General features: G+C 38.5%; 1 protein-coding gene and 1 long non-coding RNA gene across 6 annotated transcripts; both read right to left on the reverse strand.

The window, feature by feature from the left end:
* Window positions 1–708: 708 nt before the first annotated feature.
* On the reverse strand, window positions 709–1,849 carry LOC121252957. The gene is made up of 2 exons (XR_005938311.1): window positions 1,420–1,849; window positions 709–1,317 (listed from the first exon to the last, which is right to left on the reverse strand). It is a non-coding gene; the product is annotated as an uncharacterized LOC121252957 (long non-coding RNA).
* A 3,512-nt stretch (window positions 1,850–5,361) lies between these two features.
* Window positions 5,362–18,986, reverse strand: LOC121252956 (probable LRR receptor-like serine/threonine-protein kinase At5g10290). 5 transcript variants are annotated; one of them, XM_041152817.1, is made up of 13 exons: window positions 18,847–18,986; window positions 17,805–17,947; window positions 15,606–15,741; window positions 15,337–15,408; window positions 12,808–12,951; window positions 12,640–12,711; window positions 12,457–12,522; window positions 11,238–11,293; window positions 10,957–11,100; window positions 8,585–8,926; window positions 6,952–7,346; window positions 5,996–6,351; window positions 5,362–5,642 (listed from the first exon to the last, which is right to left on the reverse strand). In XM_041152817.1, the coding sequence occupies exons 2-12, from the start codon at window positions 17,881–17,883 to the stop codon at window positions 6,037–6,039; spliced, it is 1,821 nt and encodes a 606-aa protein (XP_041008751.1). In that variant the 5' UTR covers window positions 17,884–17,947; window positions 18,847–18,986; the 3' UTR covers window positions 5,362–5,642; window positions 5,996–6,036. The 5 variants fall into 5 exon arrangements, with proteins under 5 accessions (XP_041008751.1, XP_041008748.1, XP_041008749.1 ...); XM_041152814.1 differs by lacking the exon at window positions 5,362–5,642 and having other exon boundaries at window positions 5,741–6,351; XM_041152815.1 differs by lacking the exons at window positions 5,362–5,642; window positions 18,847–18,986 and adding an exon at window positions 18,682–18,823 and having other exon boundaries at window positions 5,741–6,351.
* Between the last annotated feature and the right edge of the window lie 344 nt (window positions 18,987–19,330).

Genomic DNA, 19,330 nt, shown 5'->3' on the forward strand with positions numbered 1-19,330 from the left:
TAAAATGAAAGTGATTAAATCATAAAACTTCATTTATAATTTATAAAAGTAGTGTTATATGCATGTAAATATTATACGTACTGAATAACAGCATATTTTATCAATATTTTTTTTAATGACTACCTGACACATTAGAACGTATGAATATATGCAAGTAAAATTATAACTATAGATAGCATTTTCCCATTTATAAATTTATAATGTCATCATTCCCTGTTTCAATTCACAACACTACACTACTCAAAAACAAAGCACTTAATTGACTGTATTAACAGATCCAATTTTTGGATTCTACTCATCAAGGAATTCTCACTCCTTCCGTGCTCCCTTTTTTTTTTTTTTTTTTTTTTTGACTTTTTGGTGAGTGGGTGTTTGTGGGAATTGCAGGGATATTGAAGAGCTCTAGCAATGGCAGGCATCACAACATTCAACTGCACCCATAGAACTCAAGGGATGAATCATGGAAACCTAGAGAGTGCATGATGCAGGACGTAGTTGCAGTTCCAGCCATGCACCAAGACAACATCAGTGCCTGAAGTTGCGGCGTCAACTTGCCTTTTACATATCTCTCTTTTCACCTATGATCTACTTTGAATTGTTTCTTAATTTATTGTTTCCTTTCATAAATATTTCCTTTATCAAATGTCTACTTTCCTTAGTGATCACTTTATATATTCGGTTGTCATTGTAATAGAGAAGGAATGAAGATTTGGAATAAGAAGAGTTGGTGATTTATTTTCTTTCTGCAATTTGCGTCAACTTCGGAAGACACAACTCTTCCATAATTTTTTTATTTTCTGTTTCCGAGAGTAGACTTACCCTATTTTCTTTGTCTAGCACGTCTTCCGCTATGCCAATTTGGCATCAGAGCAAGGCTTTACCTGGCTTGATAGGGAGAGTTAATTCCCAAGATGAAGATCGTGGCATATAGGCCATTTAGGCAGCCGTTAATTCTCAAGATCAAAGGAACCAGCAGCGCTTTGAAGGGATTGAATGCATGTTACAGGAGATTCAAACAGCCATCACAAGCGTTCATGTTGGTGGTGACAGGAACGAAGATAATGAGGTTGCAAACCGTCCAAGGGGAGGTTGTGGTTTTATGCATCTGCAGAGGGATCAAGCACATGACAATTCTTCTAGTGATAAAGAACTGGAAGGCTTCGCCCATGGAAACCAAGACGGCAAGAGGGCTCCAAACAACAACCACAATTTTAGAATTAAAATTGACTTGCCTTGCTTCAATGGCCACCTTCATGTTGGGAGCTTTCTTGATTGGACGCTTGAGGTGGAGAATTTTTTTTGACTACATGCAAATTCCTGAAGCTCAGCAAGTAAAATTAGTTGCTTATAAATTGCATGGTGGTGCCTCAGCCTGGTGGGAACAAATGCAAAATAACAGGAGGAGATAGGGCAAGCAACCAGTGCACGTATGGCCAAAGATGAAGAGACTGATGAGGGCCAGATTTCTTCCTCTAGATTACGAGCAAACCCTCTATCAACAATATCAAAACTGCAAGCAAGGAACGAGGACTGTCAATGACTATACGGAAGAATTTTAGAAACTGAGGGGCAACAAATTGCGAGATACATGGGGGGTTGCATGTGGACATCCAATACAAAGTATCCTTGCACACCGTATGGTCTCTATCAGAGGCAATTAACTTGGCTATGAAGATTGAAATGCAACTTACTAGACCGCTACTGAGAATGCCGAACCAAGCACCACAAACAAAGACTGCCGTCCAACATCAACAACCCAATGACTCACACCCACCACCATTTAGCAAAATGCAGAGGGGGAGAGTAGCACTCAAAACACAAATGCTCCAGTGCGCAAAGAAGGGGGAGCAATAATCCATATACGAGACCTATGACTGGGAAGTGCTTTTGGTGCAACCATCCTGGGCATCGATCCAACGAGTGCCCCACCCGCCGTGAGGATGACACAGTCGAAGAATTTGTTGAAGGGGATGAAGGAGAGCCAATCAATTGCGTCATTCAATGGGTTTTGCTGGCACCAAAACTAGAAGAAAGAAACCAACGACACTCTATTTTCAAGACACGATGCACTGTTAATAGTAAGGTATGCAATGTGATAATTGATGGTGGAAGTTGTGAGAATATAGTGTCAAAGGCTCTTGTGAATGCATTGGGGTTAAAGGCGGACAAGCACCCACGCTCATATAAAATCAACTGGATTAGGAAGGAAGCCGAGACCAGGATCAGCAACATTTTTCGTGTCCCTTTCTCCATTAGAAAATACTATTAGGATGAAGCTTTGTGCGATGTAGTGGAGACGAACGCCTGTCATATTCTACTAGGGAGGCCATGGCAGTTTGATGTAGATGCCATTTACAAGGGACGTGACAACGTCTACTCATTTTGGTGGAGGAATTGGAAGATAGGTTGATGTCCATAGGGGACAAAGGCCCTAACTCCTTGCAGGTTGAAGAAAAAAATGCCCTATTTATCATAAGTGAAAACCAGTTCCTTGAAGAGGCAAAAGAACTGGGAGAAATATGGACACTGGTAGTGAAAGGAGAAGAAGTTGCTGACTTCCCTGACATACCCCCACAAGTGCAATACCTTTTGACGGAATTTGAAGGCATTGCACCACAAGACTTACCTGAGGGGCTGCCGCCCATACGGGATGTCCAGCATCATATTGACTTAATTCTTGGAGCAAGTTTGCTGAACCTACCACACTACAGAATGAGTCCCAATGAACATTGTATTTTGCAAGAACAAATGGAGGACCTTCTTTGCAAGGGACTAATACGGGAGAGCATGAGCCTGTGCGCGTTGCCAGCTCTAATCACACCAAAGAAATATGGAAGTTGGTGGATGTGTGTGGACAGCCGCACCATCAACAAAATAACGGTAAAATACCGATTTCTCATCCCACAGTTAACTGATTTGTTGAACATGCATGCAGGGTCTAAAATTTTTTCAAAAATTGATTTACGGAGCGGTTATCATCAAATAAGGGGGGCCTGGAGACGAGTGGAAAACGACCTTTAAAACCAAAGAAGGCTTGTATGAGTAGTTGGTAATGTCGTTTGGTCTTTCTAACGCGCCGAGCACTTTTATGTACGTAATGCACCAAGTTCTCAAGCCATTCATCAGGAAATTTGTTATGGTATACTTTGACGACATTCTTATCTACAACCACAATGAGGTTGATCACTTGAGTCACTTAAGGGAAGTCCTCTCAGTATTGTCCTATCACAAGATGTACATTAACTTGAAGAAGTGCGCATGCTTGAGCTGCAGTTTATTATTTATTGGGTTTGTGGTGAGTGCTGAAGGAATACATGTGGATGAAGAGAAGGTGCGTGCTATCTGTGATTGGCCAACGCCCACCACTATCACGTAGGTTCACAGCTTCCATGGCTTGGCCACCTTTTATCGCAGGTTTATAAGGAGTTTTAGCTCGCTGGCAGCACCCATTATAGACTGTATGAAGAAGGGTCAGTTCATGTGGAGGAAAGAGCAAGAAGATAGTTTTAATACTATCAAAGAAAAGCTATCAACTGCACCCGTGCTCGCCCTTCCCAGGTTTGATAAACTTTTTGAAGTGGAATGCGACGCCTCCATAGTTGGGATAGGCGTTGTTTTGTTCCAAGAAGGATGCCCCGTGGAGTTCTTCAATGAAAAATTAAATGAGGCAAGGCAAAAATGGACCACATACGAATTGGAATTTTATGTGATTATACGATCCTTAAAACACTGGGAACACTACTTGATTCAGCATGAATTTGTTCTCTACAGCAATCACCACGCCCTGAAATTCTTAAACACCTAGAATAGTTTGAACCATATGCATGCTAGGTGGATTAGTTTTATGAAAAAATTTACAATGGTATTCAAACACAAGTCGGGGCAGCAGAACAAATGGTCGATGGTCTCAGTCGACTTGCATCAATGCTCATAACGATGAAGACTGAGATCATAGGATTTGAGCAATTCAAAGACCTCTATGCCGATGACGAAGACTTTGCTAAAGTCTGGAGAAAATGTGCGATGGGGCTACCAATTACAGATTTTCATATACAAGAGGGGTACCTTTTCCGTGGGAATCAACTTTGTATCCCTCAGATGTCACTGCACGAACACATCCTACGTGAGCTGCATGGGGGAGGATTGGGAGGTCATGCGGGTCGAGACAAAACAATTTCACTAGTGACTGAGCGATATTTCTAGCCTCAGTTGAAACGAGATGTAAGGAGGTTTGTGCAAAAGTGTCATGTTTGTCAAGTGAAGAGGGCCAATCACAAAACATGGGACTTTATACGCCAGTACCGCTACCCCAAAACATTTGGGAAGATTTGAGCATGGACTTCATGCTTGGGTTACCACATAATCAAAGAGGTGTTGATTCTATTTTTGTAGTTGTGGGTAGATTTTCTAAGATGACACATTTTATCCCTTGCCGAAAGACTTTGGACGTGTCAAGTGTTGCTCAGTTGTTCTTCAACGAAATTGTCTGCCTACAAGGCGTTCCTCGAACAATTACCTCGGACTGTGATACCAAGTTCCTTAGTCATTTTTGGATCACCTTGTGGAAGATGTTTGGAACCTCTCTGAAGTATAGTAGTACCTGTCATCTGCAAACAGACGGCCAGACCCAAGTGACAGGCAGGATGCTTGGCAACATGCTGCGTTGCATTTTTGGAGACAAGCCGAAGTAGTGGGACGTCAACCTTCCGCAAGTTGAATTTGCCTTCAACAGCATGAGTAATCGCTCGACTAGAAAGAGCCCTTTCGAAATAGTCCATATTACACCTCCAAGGCATGCTCTTGATCTAGTTCCCCTTGCTAAAATGCCTGGGCTGAGCACGGCAGCTGACAATTTGGTAGAAAGAATTCAAGGCGTACTAGTTGAGGTGTGCAACAACCTGGAACAAGCTAACATGAAATACAAGCTAGCTGTAGACAAGCATAGGCGAGCCAAGATATTCCAAGAAGGAGACTTGGTGATGGTTCATTTGCGTAAGAATCGTTTTTCCACAGGTACCTACAGCGAATTACAGGACAAGAAGTATGGTCCTTGCCGCATTATGACGAAAATTAATGACAATACCTACGCAGTTGAGCTCCCGAGAGATGTCCATTTCCCCCACGTTCAACGTAGCTGATTTGTTCAAATATCATCCCCCTGAAGAACAACTCTATGCGGACCCAAACTCTGAGGCGAGTTTCTTTCTAAGGGGAATTGATGCAGTTTCTTTCTAAGTGGAGAGGAATTGATGCAAGACGTAGTTGCAATTCCAACCATGCACCAAGACAACATCAGTGCCTGAAGTTGCGGCGTCAACTTGCCTTTTACATATCTCTGTTTTCACCCATGATCTACTTTGATTTGTTTCTTAATTTATTGTTTCATTTCATAAATATTTCCTTTATCAAATGTCTACTTTCCTTAGTGATCACTTTATATATTCGGTTGTCATTGTAATAGAGAAGGAACGAAGGTTTGGAATAAGAAGAGTTGTGATTTATTTTCTTTCAGCAATTTGCGTCAACTTCGGAAGACACAACTCTTCCATAATTTTTTTATTTTCTGTTTCCGAGAGTACACTTTCCCTGTTTTCTTTGTCTAACACATCTTCCGCTACGCCAGTACACCTCAGTACCTTCAGCTGAACAAAACCAACCAATGAGCAAAACATACGGAGCAGATGGTGAAACAATGGCAGGTGAGGGAAAAGATGATTATATTCTTCACAACACATTTAAATATCCAATATGGAGAAAATTCCCATATTACAATATGCAAGGTCTTGTATTCAGATGAGTTTGAAAACAGACCAAATGAACACACAAGAAAACTACAAAATACATTTGAAAAGAACAAGGGAAAAGAAAGCTTGAACGATACCCAGCAACACATCAAAGATTGGATTTCAAGGCCATGATTCTTTCAGTTGGGTATAAAACTAAGCATACCAAACAAATCGTTAAGCTAACCTAACAAAATGGATATTTCACATACCTATAATCTAAGGAAGAATGGGCCCAGACTTATCCGATGCCTCATCTTCCACCAGACAACTCAATAGCATCTTGGTTATAAACAGAATCTTCTCCCCAGTCAAATCTTCTTTGTAGTCTCTCATACTCTTGCCTGCGAGTAACCTCAATATGCTGCCATTCTTCCCACCTCTCAGCTAACCCCTCTCCTTCCAGCATCCGTACCACCTCTGACATTGCAGGGCGTTCCTCTGGTGATGATTGGGTACAAAGCAATGCAACTTGAATCATCATTTCCACCTCTTGAATGTCGTAAATCTTACTTAAGTTGGGATCTACAATAGCATGAAGTCTCTTCTCCCTCTCCAGCTTCTTGACCTTCACAAGAAGATAAAAACAAAATCTATTAATTAGCAGAAGTTCACCCAGAGAAAAAGGATGGACAACAGCTAAACATGTATTGTCATGTCCAGCATCGAGTCTCTTCTCCCTCTGATGCAGAAAATTACCTGTTGACAGTAATCAACTCAACCCCTGGCTAGAGTAAGCATGTAATTCCCCAATACAACTAAGGAGTTAAGGAAATATTAAATAGTATGACAATAAGAAGGAAGCATTTCTTCATAATGTTCATATACAGGAAAACACCAACTTAATTGTGAAGTACATATACAACAAAGTGAATGTGATGTCTTTAACTGCAAATTAAACGTTTAAGCATAGAAGTATATGCATTGAGATAAAGATGTAGCATGCTTAATGGAAGTGATGGTACAAACGATTTTTGCAGATCTCTTTGAGAAAGCAGAGAATTACTTGCATGAGTGCCATCTACTCCAGCTGTATATAGATTGTATTTGTGCAAGTAATGGTTATACCCAAAATAAAATCAGCTATCTATACAATTATATGATACAAGAAAGAGAGCAAGACAAACATGCATGTAAAACCAGGACCTACATAACAAGGTTGTCTTACATGGTCCAGCAATAAAACATCATCTTCTTCCTCCAAGCGTGAAAAGTCAATCGCCCTTTGGCCTGTCACTAGTTCTAAAAGCATGACTCCGTAACCAAAAACATCAGTTCTTTCTGAGGACTTCCCAGTGGACAAGTATTCAGGTGCTATGTGCCCCATGGTTCCACGAACTTGAGTTGTCACATTAGTTTTTCTAATATCAACCAATTTTGCCAGGCCAAAATCACCAACAACTGCTTCAAAATCTTCATCAAGTAACACATTCGCAGCCTTAACATCCCGATGAATAATTTTAGGATTGCAATGTTCATGAAGGTACTCTAGCCCACGAGCTGTCCCTAAAGCAACACGTTTTCTTGTAGGCCAATCTAAAACAGGCTCCCCAGGTTTAATGTCTGCACCAGTGCTCAAAATCAGTACGATACCCTCATGAAGGCTCCCAGAATCAGTAATAGACTTGATTCTCAATTATTTAAAAAAACAAACACAACAAAAAAAAACACAGTAGTAAACTGAGATTTCAAAAAGGAACATGGTCTAATAAGTTACATATTCTATCAGTCAATGGAGAACAAGGGTACAAATTATCAATGACAGAATCTGAATGATTGAAATCCAACAATACTTTTTTATTTTCAGGAAGAAAGGTTAGGCATACAAGATGCAATATGGAAGACTGTAACTTCCATTACAGCACCACTTAACAAGCGGACCCTTCAATATAGAACCCATGTGCATGGGAGGCCTTAGTCCAGTTAAGGCACAGCTCCAAGTAGAATACGCCACCACTAGATGAAATTAAAGAATTTTAAAGGGCGTACTCATTTCCAATGCAATCACTTCTTCTCTGTTTCTTAATTCTTCATTTCTTATAACCAGATATCAACTTAAACTAACAGTGGAAAAGATAAATTTGGGTCAACGAAGGATTCTCTCTATTAGTCACTGGTGTAGAAGAATGTACTTCGACTACATGCATCTGAAGACTCAGTGATTTTCACCTGTGATAAGCCCACATGCTCATGTGCTTATTAGAGTGTGAATATGATAAGTCCACATGCTCATGTGCTTATTAGCGTGTGAATATGCTGACAAAAACAAGCCAGAAATAAGTTTAGATATTCTGTGTAGCAACTGTACATACAGCTGCAAATGTAATATTCAAAATGGATCAGGGACACTTGGTGCGACCAAGAAAATAAATAATCCGCAGTCAACTTCGGCAGGCTGCATTAATCACTTGATTGGATAAAATAGTCCCAAACAGGAATTATGTGCAATGCAATGGATATCAATAAACCAAGCCACATGGGGAAGTGGACTGGAATTCTATAGCACTATTTTACCCCAGGGTAAGTGTAAGGAGAGAGTGGGGGGATGTAAGATACACAATTCCCACTGGCTGGCTCAAGTTTTCTGGACACCACCTCAAGCCTGCATGGTGTCCAGACACTCAAAGCATGCCAGCCTACTGGTGATGTTGTTCAACCATCAGAGACGCACACAAGAACTGAGTTCAGCATGTGTTCAACACTTCAGTGTGTGTATGTGTGTTGGCAGGTGTCAGTCTCTGTGCATAGGCATTGAACTATCAACAGCTCCTATTCACATACATAAGTCAAAGAACTGATACCTCGTAGACGATAGGCAACACTTAAGTTCTGCATATAGGGATAGACTAAGAGGCGTTCTGTGGTAGTCGTGCAAAATCCAATCAGCCGTAAAAGATTCCTGTGAACAGCTACACTTATCATCTCAACTTCCCGTTGAAAAGCTTGATCTCCTCCAGGACTCTCATAGTCTGTTAACCGTTTCACAGCAACTTTTGTATTATCAGTAAGCACCCCTTTATAAACTTTTCCAAAACCTCCCTGCCCTAAAACATTTTTCTCACTGAAGCTGTCTGTAGCGAGCTGTAATTCTCTCCACGAAAATCTTTTCAATTGACCAAATGCAATTCTTCGATCAACTTCACCTGAGCAGTGATCATGCATGTTAAATTATTAAAGCAGATTTTTTGAAAGCAAGTTCCCCTGTTAAAAGTTTAGATCAAATACCAATTCTATCAATTTGAGAAGAAGTACCCAAGAACCATCAAATAATCAATTCAGGTAACAGATAAATTCTACCAGAGAAACAATAAATCCAAGTAGGCTCATAATCAGAAGAGCTTGTGTATATCATACAGCATAATGCCCTATGTTATTGAGAAAAACAGATCAGTTTAATTATACAACTAATGCATTATGGTATTGAGATAGAAAGATCATTGGAGCATCTTGTATGTGAAATTTGATATGTTTCCAGGCAGAAGAAAGTAATCATACGATGTTGAATAAATTCAGGATTGCTTAACAAATCCAGCTAAATAACAGATTTCAAATAGGATTAAGATCATGATCTTAGACACACAAACACTGTGTGTGCCTGGATCATACAGGGTTTTTTGATCCAAGGGTAGTCACTTTATAATAGAGTAGGCTGGTGGAATCCAGTTTCCTCCCACAGAACAGCTAGGTTACATATTATGCCCAAAGATAAATAAAATAGGAGTACTATGGAAGCTTGTGGGGTGGTTGGTGTACCGGAGAGGTAAGTGAGGCTAATGAAGTGGGGGTTGGAAGCACATCAGGCATGGGTGGGGGGTGTTTAACCGCCATTCCAAATTAATATTGGGCGAGGGTTCCAGGATAGTTTTGGAGGGACAAATGGTGCGGGGACTATGCCTTAAAGGACTCCTTTTCAGCTATATTCCAAGTGGCACGTGATCAAGAAGCCTCAGTAGCAGACCTCATGCTTCAATTAAGAGACCAAGTCCAGTGGAATGTCACGTTTAGTAGAGCTGCACAAGATTGGGAAGTGGACAGCTTTGACGCTTTCTTCAGCCTAGCTGATAGGCTATGGTGGACACCAGCGGGTAAGGGTGCTTTCTCAGTTTGCTCTTTCAACAAATCCCTTACTCTTTCACCAAACATCCAGTTTCCATGAAGGAGAATTTGGAGGAATAAGAAGCGGCCTTCTTTACTTGGACAGCAGTCCTGGGAAGATTTTGACTACCGATAACCTGAGGAAGCGCAAGGTCATCATCCTAGACTGGTGTTGTATGTGTAAGCAATCTGGCGAGACAATAGAACATCTCTTGTTACATTGTGAGACAGCTAGAGCTTTGTGGCCTGAAGTGTTTAGTCGGGTGGAGTTTTCGTTTGTAATGCATGCAACAATGGTTGAGCTACTGGCTAGTTGGACTCTCCCGAGAGGTGCTCCACAAATTAAGGTGTAGAAGATGATCCTGAGCTGCATCATGTGGTGCATTTGGCAAGAACGTAATGATCGGACTTCCGAAAACAAGGAGCGGTCACCCGAGAAACTTTGAGCGTTATTTTTCCATACTTTATTTCTATGGGCCAAAACTTTAGATTTTAATGACCTGAATTTTCAGGATTTTCTTGTTTCCTCTACCTCGACCTAGATAGGTCTTATCTCTTGTATATCATCTTGTGTACTTGGGCTATGCCTATTCTTATTAATAATATCATATACTTATAAAAAAAAAAAATAGCAGTACTACAGGATGTACTGTCTACCTCTACATACCAACTGTTTTCACAAGAATATGCACCAATACACACAGTGTGCTTTGCTACAACATGTAACTTTACAAGTAAATAAAGATTTTAGTAACAAAAAAAAAAATAGCGTAACCCAAGTAAACAAGAAGTATACAGGAGAAACACCTAACTAAAAATAGGAATGGACAAAAGAGAACCATGAAAACTCAGTCCATAAAAATCTGCCACATGTAATTTAAATATCTGTAAGAAGGAATTGCTCAGAGAGAAATCAGTAAATCAGCACATAAAAATAATTCTGCTACATATTATATCTGTTTTTTTTTTTTGCGGGGGGGGTGTTGGGGGGGGGGGATAGGTAATCACCATTCACAATTTAATTGAGAAAATTAATCACAAACCACTTTAGCAGTTCAATAAGTAAAAGGAAAACAACCTGCAACATCCACAAAAACTTCACGCTTGTAGCCTTTGTGTCTACCCTTATACAGAATAAACAGAAAGCCACCAAGAAGAAGAATTACAACACATCCTGCCACAATCCCAAGTATAACTCCAATATTCGGCTTTTGCAAACCACCTGTCCAGAGGGAAAATACTGCCATTCAGCTAGTAAACCAAAAGATAAAAACACCGTTACACTAGTGGAGAAAAAAAAGAACTACACCATTTTACTTCAGAAAACTTTCTCAATATTATGAATCTGATCCAATTAACCTGAATCTCCACTTTCAGATGCACAAATCCCACAATTAAACCTGTTTCCTGTAAAGCTGAAAAAAGATGTTTTGTTAACAATAAAAAGGAGCAATAATAGCATTCTTTTTAGTAGCACAAATAATAGAAATAATGACAATAATAATATAGAAGATGACATGATGATGATGATGATAAAACATCTAACATATTTTAAGAACAATTTTATTGCTGATATCCAAAGACACTTCACATAATATATATACACACACACAACTTTTTTTGTTGGTCAGTATCAGGCAGAGAAAGGGGAAAACATCTGGAGAACCCAAGTACAAAGATAGCTTCAGCTTCCACATCCCTAGAAGGATAACTAGATGAAAATAAATGCCCCTAGATGTGTAAATTCTTCACAATTCTAACCCAGGAGTGGAAGGGCCTAAACTTCTCGTTCCTATAAGATTCTTCACAATTCTCACTGAAACTTAACAAAAGACAGCAAGGTGAATGGAGTTGAGATCATAGTGGATCATCTCTCCTGATGGAAACAGCAGTCTCTCAAATAGCGGCCTTACAAATTTATGCATAATTGACACTGATGCATGTGAGAAAATTCAATAATCTTCCACTTTCTTGGGTGTCTTTTCTTACTTACCAAAAAAGATTTTGTTTCTCACCATTCACCATGGAGCAGTGAAGTTCATTTAAGAGCAGTAAATTGAGGGAAATAGAACTGGTGTCTCTGTTTAAATGCTTATCAACTACTAGTAGATCAAGGGCTTCAAATGGAAAGAGCAGAGTGGAGCATTATTGGTATCTTGCAATGGATGCTAAAAGAAATTCTGCACTGTTTGTTGGATGCTAGTCATCACCATATGGGATTGATGATATAACTTATAGTCCAAATTATTTTGGGAATAGAAACATTGATTTGTATCCTCTAATGTTCACAGCAGGAAACGAGTCAAGCTGGTCAAATCCCAGCTATAAATGTAAATGAATAGGATTCATCCTACCCATACAAATTGGGCCAATGTGAGTGAAAATATCTCCCCTACTTAGCAAAGAAGAATTTCAGTATGGTGCTGTGAGGCTGCGGCCATAAGATTTAATTAAGTACAGCAGAATTTTTCCTAGCACAAGTCACACTGAAACAGATGAACATGAGAGGATCCAAATCTAGCAATATATTCCTCAATGGTACTTCAGATACACATATAGTAATTGATGTTGTTCATACTTGTACTTTTGAACTTTGAATAAATGCTTGGGAATCTGACCACTCAGATCATTTGAATCGAGTTGACTGCAAAAAGACCATACCATATTAAATAATGAAAGAACCACATAGCCCTTTGGTAAATTAAACTTCTGAATATAAATCAAACTTTTCATATCATCTCCGCGATAAGATATCACATACAGAGTGATTAACTTTTGAAGACTTGAAAGGGAATCGGGAATAGTTCCAGTGAGATTGTTTTGACTCAAAGTCCTGCTTTCACAGTAAAGAAAATCGCACTGTTAAGAGATTATGAAGATGCATACACTCATCAATATCTTGAAAACTGACAGTGCAGGAGTCACTTACAAGAACTGAAGCATTTTAAGATTACCGAGGGCAGATGGTATTTCACCAGTTAAATTATTATTCGACAAATCCAAACTTCCCAAACTTGCCAGATATCCAAGCTCCTTGGGTATCTCACCAGTAATGCCATTTCCTGGCAGTGCACTGCATGATGAATGAAACAGATACACATTAGGGTCGCACATAAAAGCATATTGCTTACACATATTTCAATGAATGGAGAATATGATCACCCAGGAACTCCCGACCGAAATCTCTAACAGGCAAGAATTCAAACATCCATGTTGCCAATTGAAGGCCACGAGCATTAACATTTTGTCAACAAAAAGATATCATTGACAATCTCCATCTATGCTTGGTTCTCTTATGAAATGCAGCAGAGGTTATCACTGTGTGTTTCTTATTTTTCCATACAGCCAAGTTTCCTCCAAAAAGGGTAGCAATGTGCAGTAGACCTCTTATCTGATGGAGGACATTCCAAGGCTTTGAGTGGCGAATATATGAGTGGCAACATTCCAGTATGAAATCCTAGGAGCTTCTAAGAAGGTTCACTACACTGACCACATACGAGGCATTCAGCCAGTTGAATATTGAATGGAGATGTTTCCACACCATTCTCAAAGTCTGAAGATCATTTTTCAAATATGTTTATGAAATTCTAAGTTTTCATCCCAAAGAATGAATTTTTTAAAAACAAAAAATGTATTTGCTACCTTTATGGCTATTCTTATTTAATCTATCCGAAAATATTGTACATTTTATAAGTAGGAAGTTTATTAAAACACGTAATTAGGCATAGCCCAAATACAACGGAAGTGTACACGAGAAAGACACCTAATTACAAGCTAACCCTGAAAAACAGTACACCAGTCATTAAGACTATTCCCATCCAATACAATAACCGAAGCCCAAAGCAGCAAAGTATGAAAAAATAAAGCTCTTATCCCTTCCCACGATTGTTCTCTATTCTCAAAATAGTGCCCATTCCTCTCATTCCAAATACACCACATATGACAAAGAGGTATCATCTTCCAAACGGTTGCTATTTGACAATTTCTTAGAATCCCTCTCCAACACGCCAAAAGATTCACCACCCTCTTGGGCATCACCCAAGCAATTCCCACCTTAGCAAAGACCTCATCCCACAAAGCCTTCGACACATCACAATGAAGGAGAAGATGATCCGCCAAGTCACCACATCTTTTGTACATGAAGCACCAATCCATTGCAACAATACCACACTTTCTCAACTAATCAATGGTAAGAATTTTCCCGTGAGAAGCCAACCAGCCGAAGAAAGCCACCTTAAGAGGCACCTTGCATCTCCAAATATTTTTCCAAGGAAAAAAGCCAGTAGAAGACTGTGATGCCAAGACCTCGTACAAAGATCTAACCGAGAATTTCTTATTACCAAACTCATTCCAAAGTAATCTATCCTCCCCTCCAGAGGTTATGTTTAAAGCATAAAGCAAGCTGTAAAAATCAGTAATGTTCCCACTTCCCAATCCTGGACATCTCTAATAAAGCTTACTGACCACAGAATAACTCCAGCAGTTTTATCAACTTATCCATGCAATCAGCCACGGAAGCACCTTTATTCGAAGCAATTCTGAAGAGAGAGGGGAAAACATTCTTCAAGGCCTCATCCCCACACAATAAGTCATGCCAAAAACTCATCCGGTTTCCCCTACCCACCTCAAATCTGAGATTTCTGGAGAACTTCCCCTATCCATTACGAATGAATTTCCACACTCCCATACCATATGCCCCTCTTATTGAAAGTTTTCAGCTTTCTCCAAAGCTCCCAATGAAAGAGGAGTACAAATCTTATCCCACTTAAGCAAATGGAGTTTCTTTTCATTCTCCATACCGCCTCACAAGAAAGCATGAAATATCCTTTCCATTCTATTAGCCACTCCTGCAGGCAAAGGAAAAAGAGATAGGAACTGGGTTGGGATATTAGATAAGGTGCTCTTGATTAAAGTGATTCTACCACCTTTAGACAAATAAGTCCTTTTCCAACCAGCCAATCAACATTCAAGATTCATAGGCAAATTGACTTGGTTTTATGACGTGCCCCCAAAGGAAGGCCAAGATTCATAGGCAAGCTAGAGACTTTGCAGCCCAAAATATCAGCCAATACCCCTAGATTATAGACCATACCTACAAGGAACATTTCAGACTTTGATAGGTTCACCTTTAAGCCGGATACGGCTTCAAAACATAGCAAGAGAGCCCATAAAGAACGAATCTGATCAGAATTTGGCTCACAAAGGATCAAGAATTGTACAAAATTTAAGATTGATCGGCATATGGTAGCAAATGATTGTGTGGTTAAAGATTTTTTAAAGGGATCTTGGCTTATTTTCCCAACACGATGATCTATAAACTTCTTTGTATCAATCAAATCCAGCTCTCCACTGGATTAAACGGGCAAAATCAATAATAGTGCTAAAGCCTACTGCAGCTTAAAGAATAAATACACATTTTAGAACTAACACAGCCAACATTAATACTTTTCATACTTACAGAGTCAAAAGAGATTTTAAATTTCCAACTTTTGGGGACAAAGTTCCAGTAAATCCCATTGACGACAATGTTCTGCAAAGAAACAGTACATTTTTTTTAAAGTACTGCAAGGTAACAATACATATAAGCATGTACTAAAGAAAAGCTACTGAGATATGCATGGAAAGAATATATTCTTGAACGAATCATGAAGGTTATGATTTATTGGTAACAACATCACCAAGCTTAATATAATCAGAAAAGGAAAGCTACATTAAATAGTATCTTACACATGCTGAACAGCACTAGAATTATTATCACACTGAACATTGGACCAAGTGCAAGGGTTCACTTGATTAGGATTCCAATCAGTTAGTTGATCGTGTGACGCCTTCAATGAAGTCTTTAATGCAAACAGGGCATCACCTGAGAAAGAACACCAAAATATTCACCACCTAGTCAAGATAACATGTTAACATGCAATACATCAGGAATAACTTGCAAATATCAGGTAACATAGATGATCAAATATAGGAAAATGAATCAGAGAGTCTCTTCAATGCAAATAGGGCATAACCTGAAACAGAACACAGGAATACTCATCACCCAATTAAGTTAAAATGTTAACATGCAATACATCAATAATAAATTGCAAACTCAGGAAAACATAGAAAATCAGAAATTGGAGAATGTATCAGAGACACTCAAAGGATTCACTGAAAATATATTCTCAATAAGCCCCACCATCCCTCAATCTTTTTTCTAGAATTTAACACAAGAAAAGGAGAAAATAATTCTTTTCTTTTTTTTTTTTTGGGGGGGGGGGGGGGGGGGGGGGGGGGGGAGTAAAGCGGAGGATTTTTCATATTAGATTAGAAAGAAGCATACATGCCTTTATTACATTGTTAGTTTATATAAAACAAATAGTAGTTATTGTAGTAGCATTTAAAAGACGTACTCAATCAGGTTCAATTAATTCACTGTTCTTCAGTTTTATGGGATGCTTGGGGAATGAGATGAGATGAGAACTTTGTGAATAATAGTAAGATGGTTTGTGAATAGTAGTGAGATAGTTTGAGTTAAAAGTATTTATTGGGTTTTTCAAAATGAGAGAAAAAAATTAAATAAAAAATATTATAAAGTTAAAATATTATAATATTATTAGAATATAATTTTTTAATATTATTTTTATTTTGGGATTTGAAAACGTTGAATTATTTTTTGTTTTTTATTTGAAATTTTGGGAAAGTTGTAGTAATTAGTTTGAAAAAGTTGTAATGATTAGTTTGAAAGTGTTTGTGTTTGAATGATGTTTGGAAAGGAAATAAGATGGGATGAGATGAGATGAGATGGAAACTTTTTCCAAACATCCCCTTAATTACCAATGGTTTGGATGTGGAACAGAGAATAGATACCCTCATAATCATCTTTCTAGAACCGTGAACAAACAAGAAAACAGAAAAAGGATTTTCTTTTTGGTGAGCGATAGCTCTCATCAGCATCTAACAGACTCTTGATCAGGTCAAAACAACTCAAATGGATGACTACTACATATTGTTTCAGTAATCTTCAGCTTTTAATTGTCAATGATTTTAGATTTATATGCAGAATAAATGATGACCTTATCGTCAATTACAAGATTCCAAACAAAAAATTCTTTGGATTCTGAACAAAATTGAAAGATCTTATACTGTCCAAAACTTCCGGGCATATCAGTCTAGTAATACTTGTAGTCTTAGTGACTGCGTGCCAATTTTATCCAAAGATTGATGTTGGCTACCTCCCAGTCACTCTAGTTCCATCACTATTCCCTTATATCAAAGTACTCCTGCCGCAAGAATAAATTGGGCATATATGAGAACAACCTTTTCCAATTGATTTATTAAAGAAAAAGAATGACCAACTTCTTAAACCAAAGAGATCTAATATTTTATCCATAGTTTCACTTAAGTAATCCTCGCACTATGAACAAAAATAACTTCTTCTTTTTTTTAAAGTACGAGTAATTATATTAATACGAATGAAATAGGCATAGCCCGTGTACACAGGAAGTATACAAAAGAACACCTAAATACATTCTAAGATCAAGAGAATACAGAGAAGAAGTCATGCACATTGTTTCCATTTAGCCCGTGTACTGATCAGTACAGTTCAACTGCAACAAGCCCCAGCCTAGAAAGCAAACCAAGGCCAGATGTTTGAGATCGAGAAAGAGAAACAATGGAGCAGTTTAAATTTGAGTTTTTTAACTATTTTATGTTTGATTTCCATTTAAATAACATTGCCTTGGACTTCAAATGCAACATTTTTGTTGGGATCTAAAGTGGTAGACCATTTAACTTGGCCTTTCCATCATTTCATATAAACTGATAAAAACAAAAAACTAGACATACTTGGCATAACTATATGTTTGTCTGAAAGAATTAAATGTTAGGACTTGGAAAAAAAAAAAAAAAAAAGGAATTGTCAAACAAGTCTCGGTATCATACCTTGAAAATCAGAAAATACAAAAGACTGCAAGCAAGCCAATATCAACACAATGAAGACCAGTTCCATCTTCAATGGCATCAAATTCTGTTAGCAACCTGATGAGATGCATAATCATCAATGGATACATGGATGAGAGCCATCGCTGCAAAGACATCCCAGAATTGAATAGCAAACTGTTAGATTTGTGACGGACGATGGATATAATAAAACATAATACATTTTATTATAACACAATCCTGAACATGCATTGATGAAGATGTAAACTGACAAACTGGAAGTCAGGGGGGTATACAGACCCTCTCCCACTACATTCTTGTCTTTCTTCCTATTTCCTAACGAGTCTTAATATACTCGTCTTTCTTCCTATATCATTGTCAGTCAAAGTGTCGAGTAAGATATACATACAGGACAAGGCCGCAAAAACCACCTTCTTCAGCTAAAATCAGATACCAAGTTTGCGTGCATCCATAACTCCATTCTTTCATTTTATATTCCAATTAGCGATAGTTATTTGCCACGACTCACCAGAAGGGAAAGCTATTTCGTAAAAATTTAACATTTGAAGAACTTTAAAAAAGGCAATGATGATAATAACTATTCAACTTAATACACTCTGTCCATTTTCAACTACATAGTCAGTGGTATAGGATTCTGATGCTGACTTGATTAGCCCCTCCATCCCAAAAAAACACTCAAAATGGGCCCTCAAATAATTAGTACTTCCTGTCTAAGCAAAGAAAGATAATGAACAACGAGTAATGTTCAAATCTCTTTGGCTCTGACCTCAATCAATCAACCCCCCAAGACCTTCAAAACCATTTAATTAAGACTCCAGAGGATTCAAACTAACTCAAATCAAGTTTGAGTAACGCTAACCTCAAAAACAAAAACGCTTAAATTCTTCAGGTTCGGTTGCCAACAAAACTAGTGTACTTAAATCACCTCGGTTAGAACGACCTTTTCCGAAAAAGGAAACGTAGAGGTCCTCTCAAGTTGAAAAGGCCGAGAAATGAACAAAAAAGGGAGAAGAAGAAGAAATACCTGTTGAGAGGAATCAGGTTAGGAGAAGGTAAAATCAGTGAATCAAAAAGTGAGTTTAGGGATTGGATATTCGAGCTAAGGTTCGCTTGATGAGTTGCTCAGAGAGAGGAGATGTTCTGCGGTGGGTGACAGCAAATCTGAGGAGAAGGTTCTATCTGGACTTCAAAGAGACCTTGCTCTATGAACAATGAATTAAAAAGGCATTGTAAAGGGCTGGCTGGATGGCTGGCTGGCTGCTATCATTGCGGTCTATTTTAAGTTTTAACTCCTTTTGGATCCTCCCTTTCAACGTTTTTTTCAATTGAAAAGTAAATTAAATGCACTAGACCTGTATGACCTTTACGTCCTTGTCGTTGGATAATGTAAAATGTTAGTGGAGCGCTGGAGCCCTTAACTTACCGCTCAATTTTATTATTTATACATTTTAATTTCTTTTATTTATTCTTTTAATTTAATAGTTAAAAAAATAATTATTAGTAAAATT

The sequence above is a fragment of the Juglans microcarpa x Juglans regia genome, chromosome 2S (genome assembly GCF_004785595.1).
Source record: "Juglans microcarpa x Juglans regia isolate MS1-56 chromosome 2S, Jm3101_v1.0, whole genome shotgun sequence".
Taxonomy (NCBI): domain Eukaryota; kingdom Viridiplantae; phylum Streptophyta; class Magnoliopsida; order Fagales; family Juglandaceae; genus Juglans; species Juglans microcarpa x Juglans regia.

Excerpts from the sequence above, each read along its gene's own strand:
- LOC121252956 (XM_041152817.1), bottom strand. The coding sequence starts at position 17,883 with ATGCCATTGAAGATGGAACTGGTCTTCATTGTGTTGATATTGGCTTGC. Across the intron at positions 12,952-15,336 it reads TTAAAATCTCTTTTGACTCT|TGCACTGCCAGGAAATGGCA; the intron begins GTAAGTATGAAA and ends TTCATCATGCAG. Across the intron at positions 12,712-12,807 it reads CTTAAAATGCTTCAGTTCTT|GACTTTGAGTCAAAACAATC; the intron begins GTAAGTGACTCC and ends CTGTGAAAGCAG.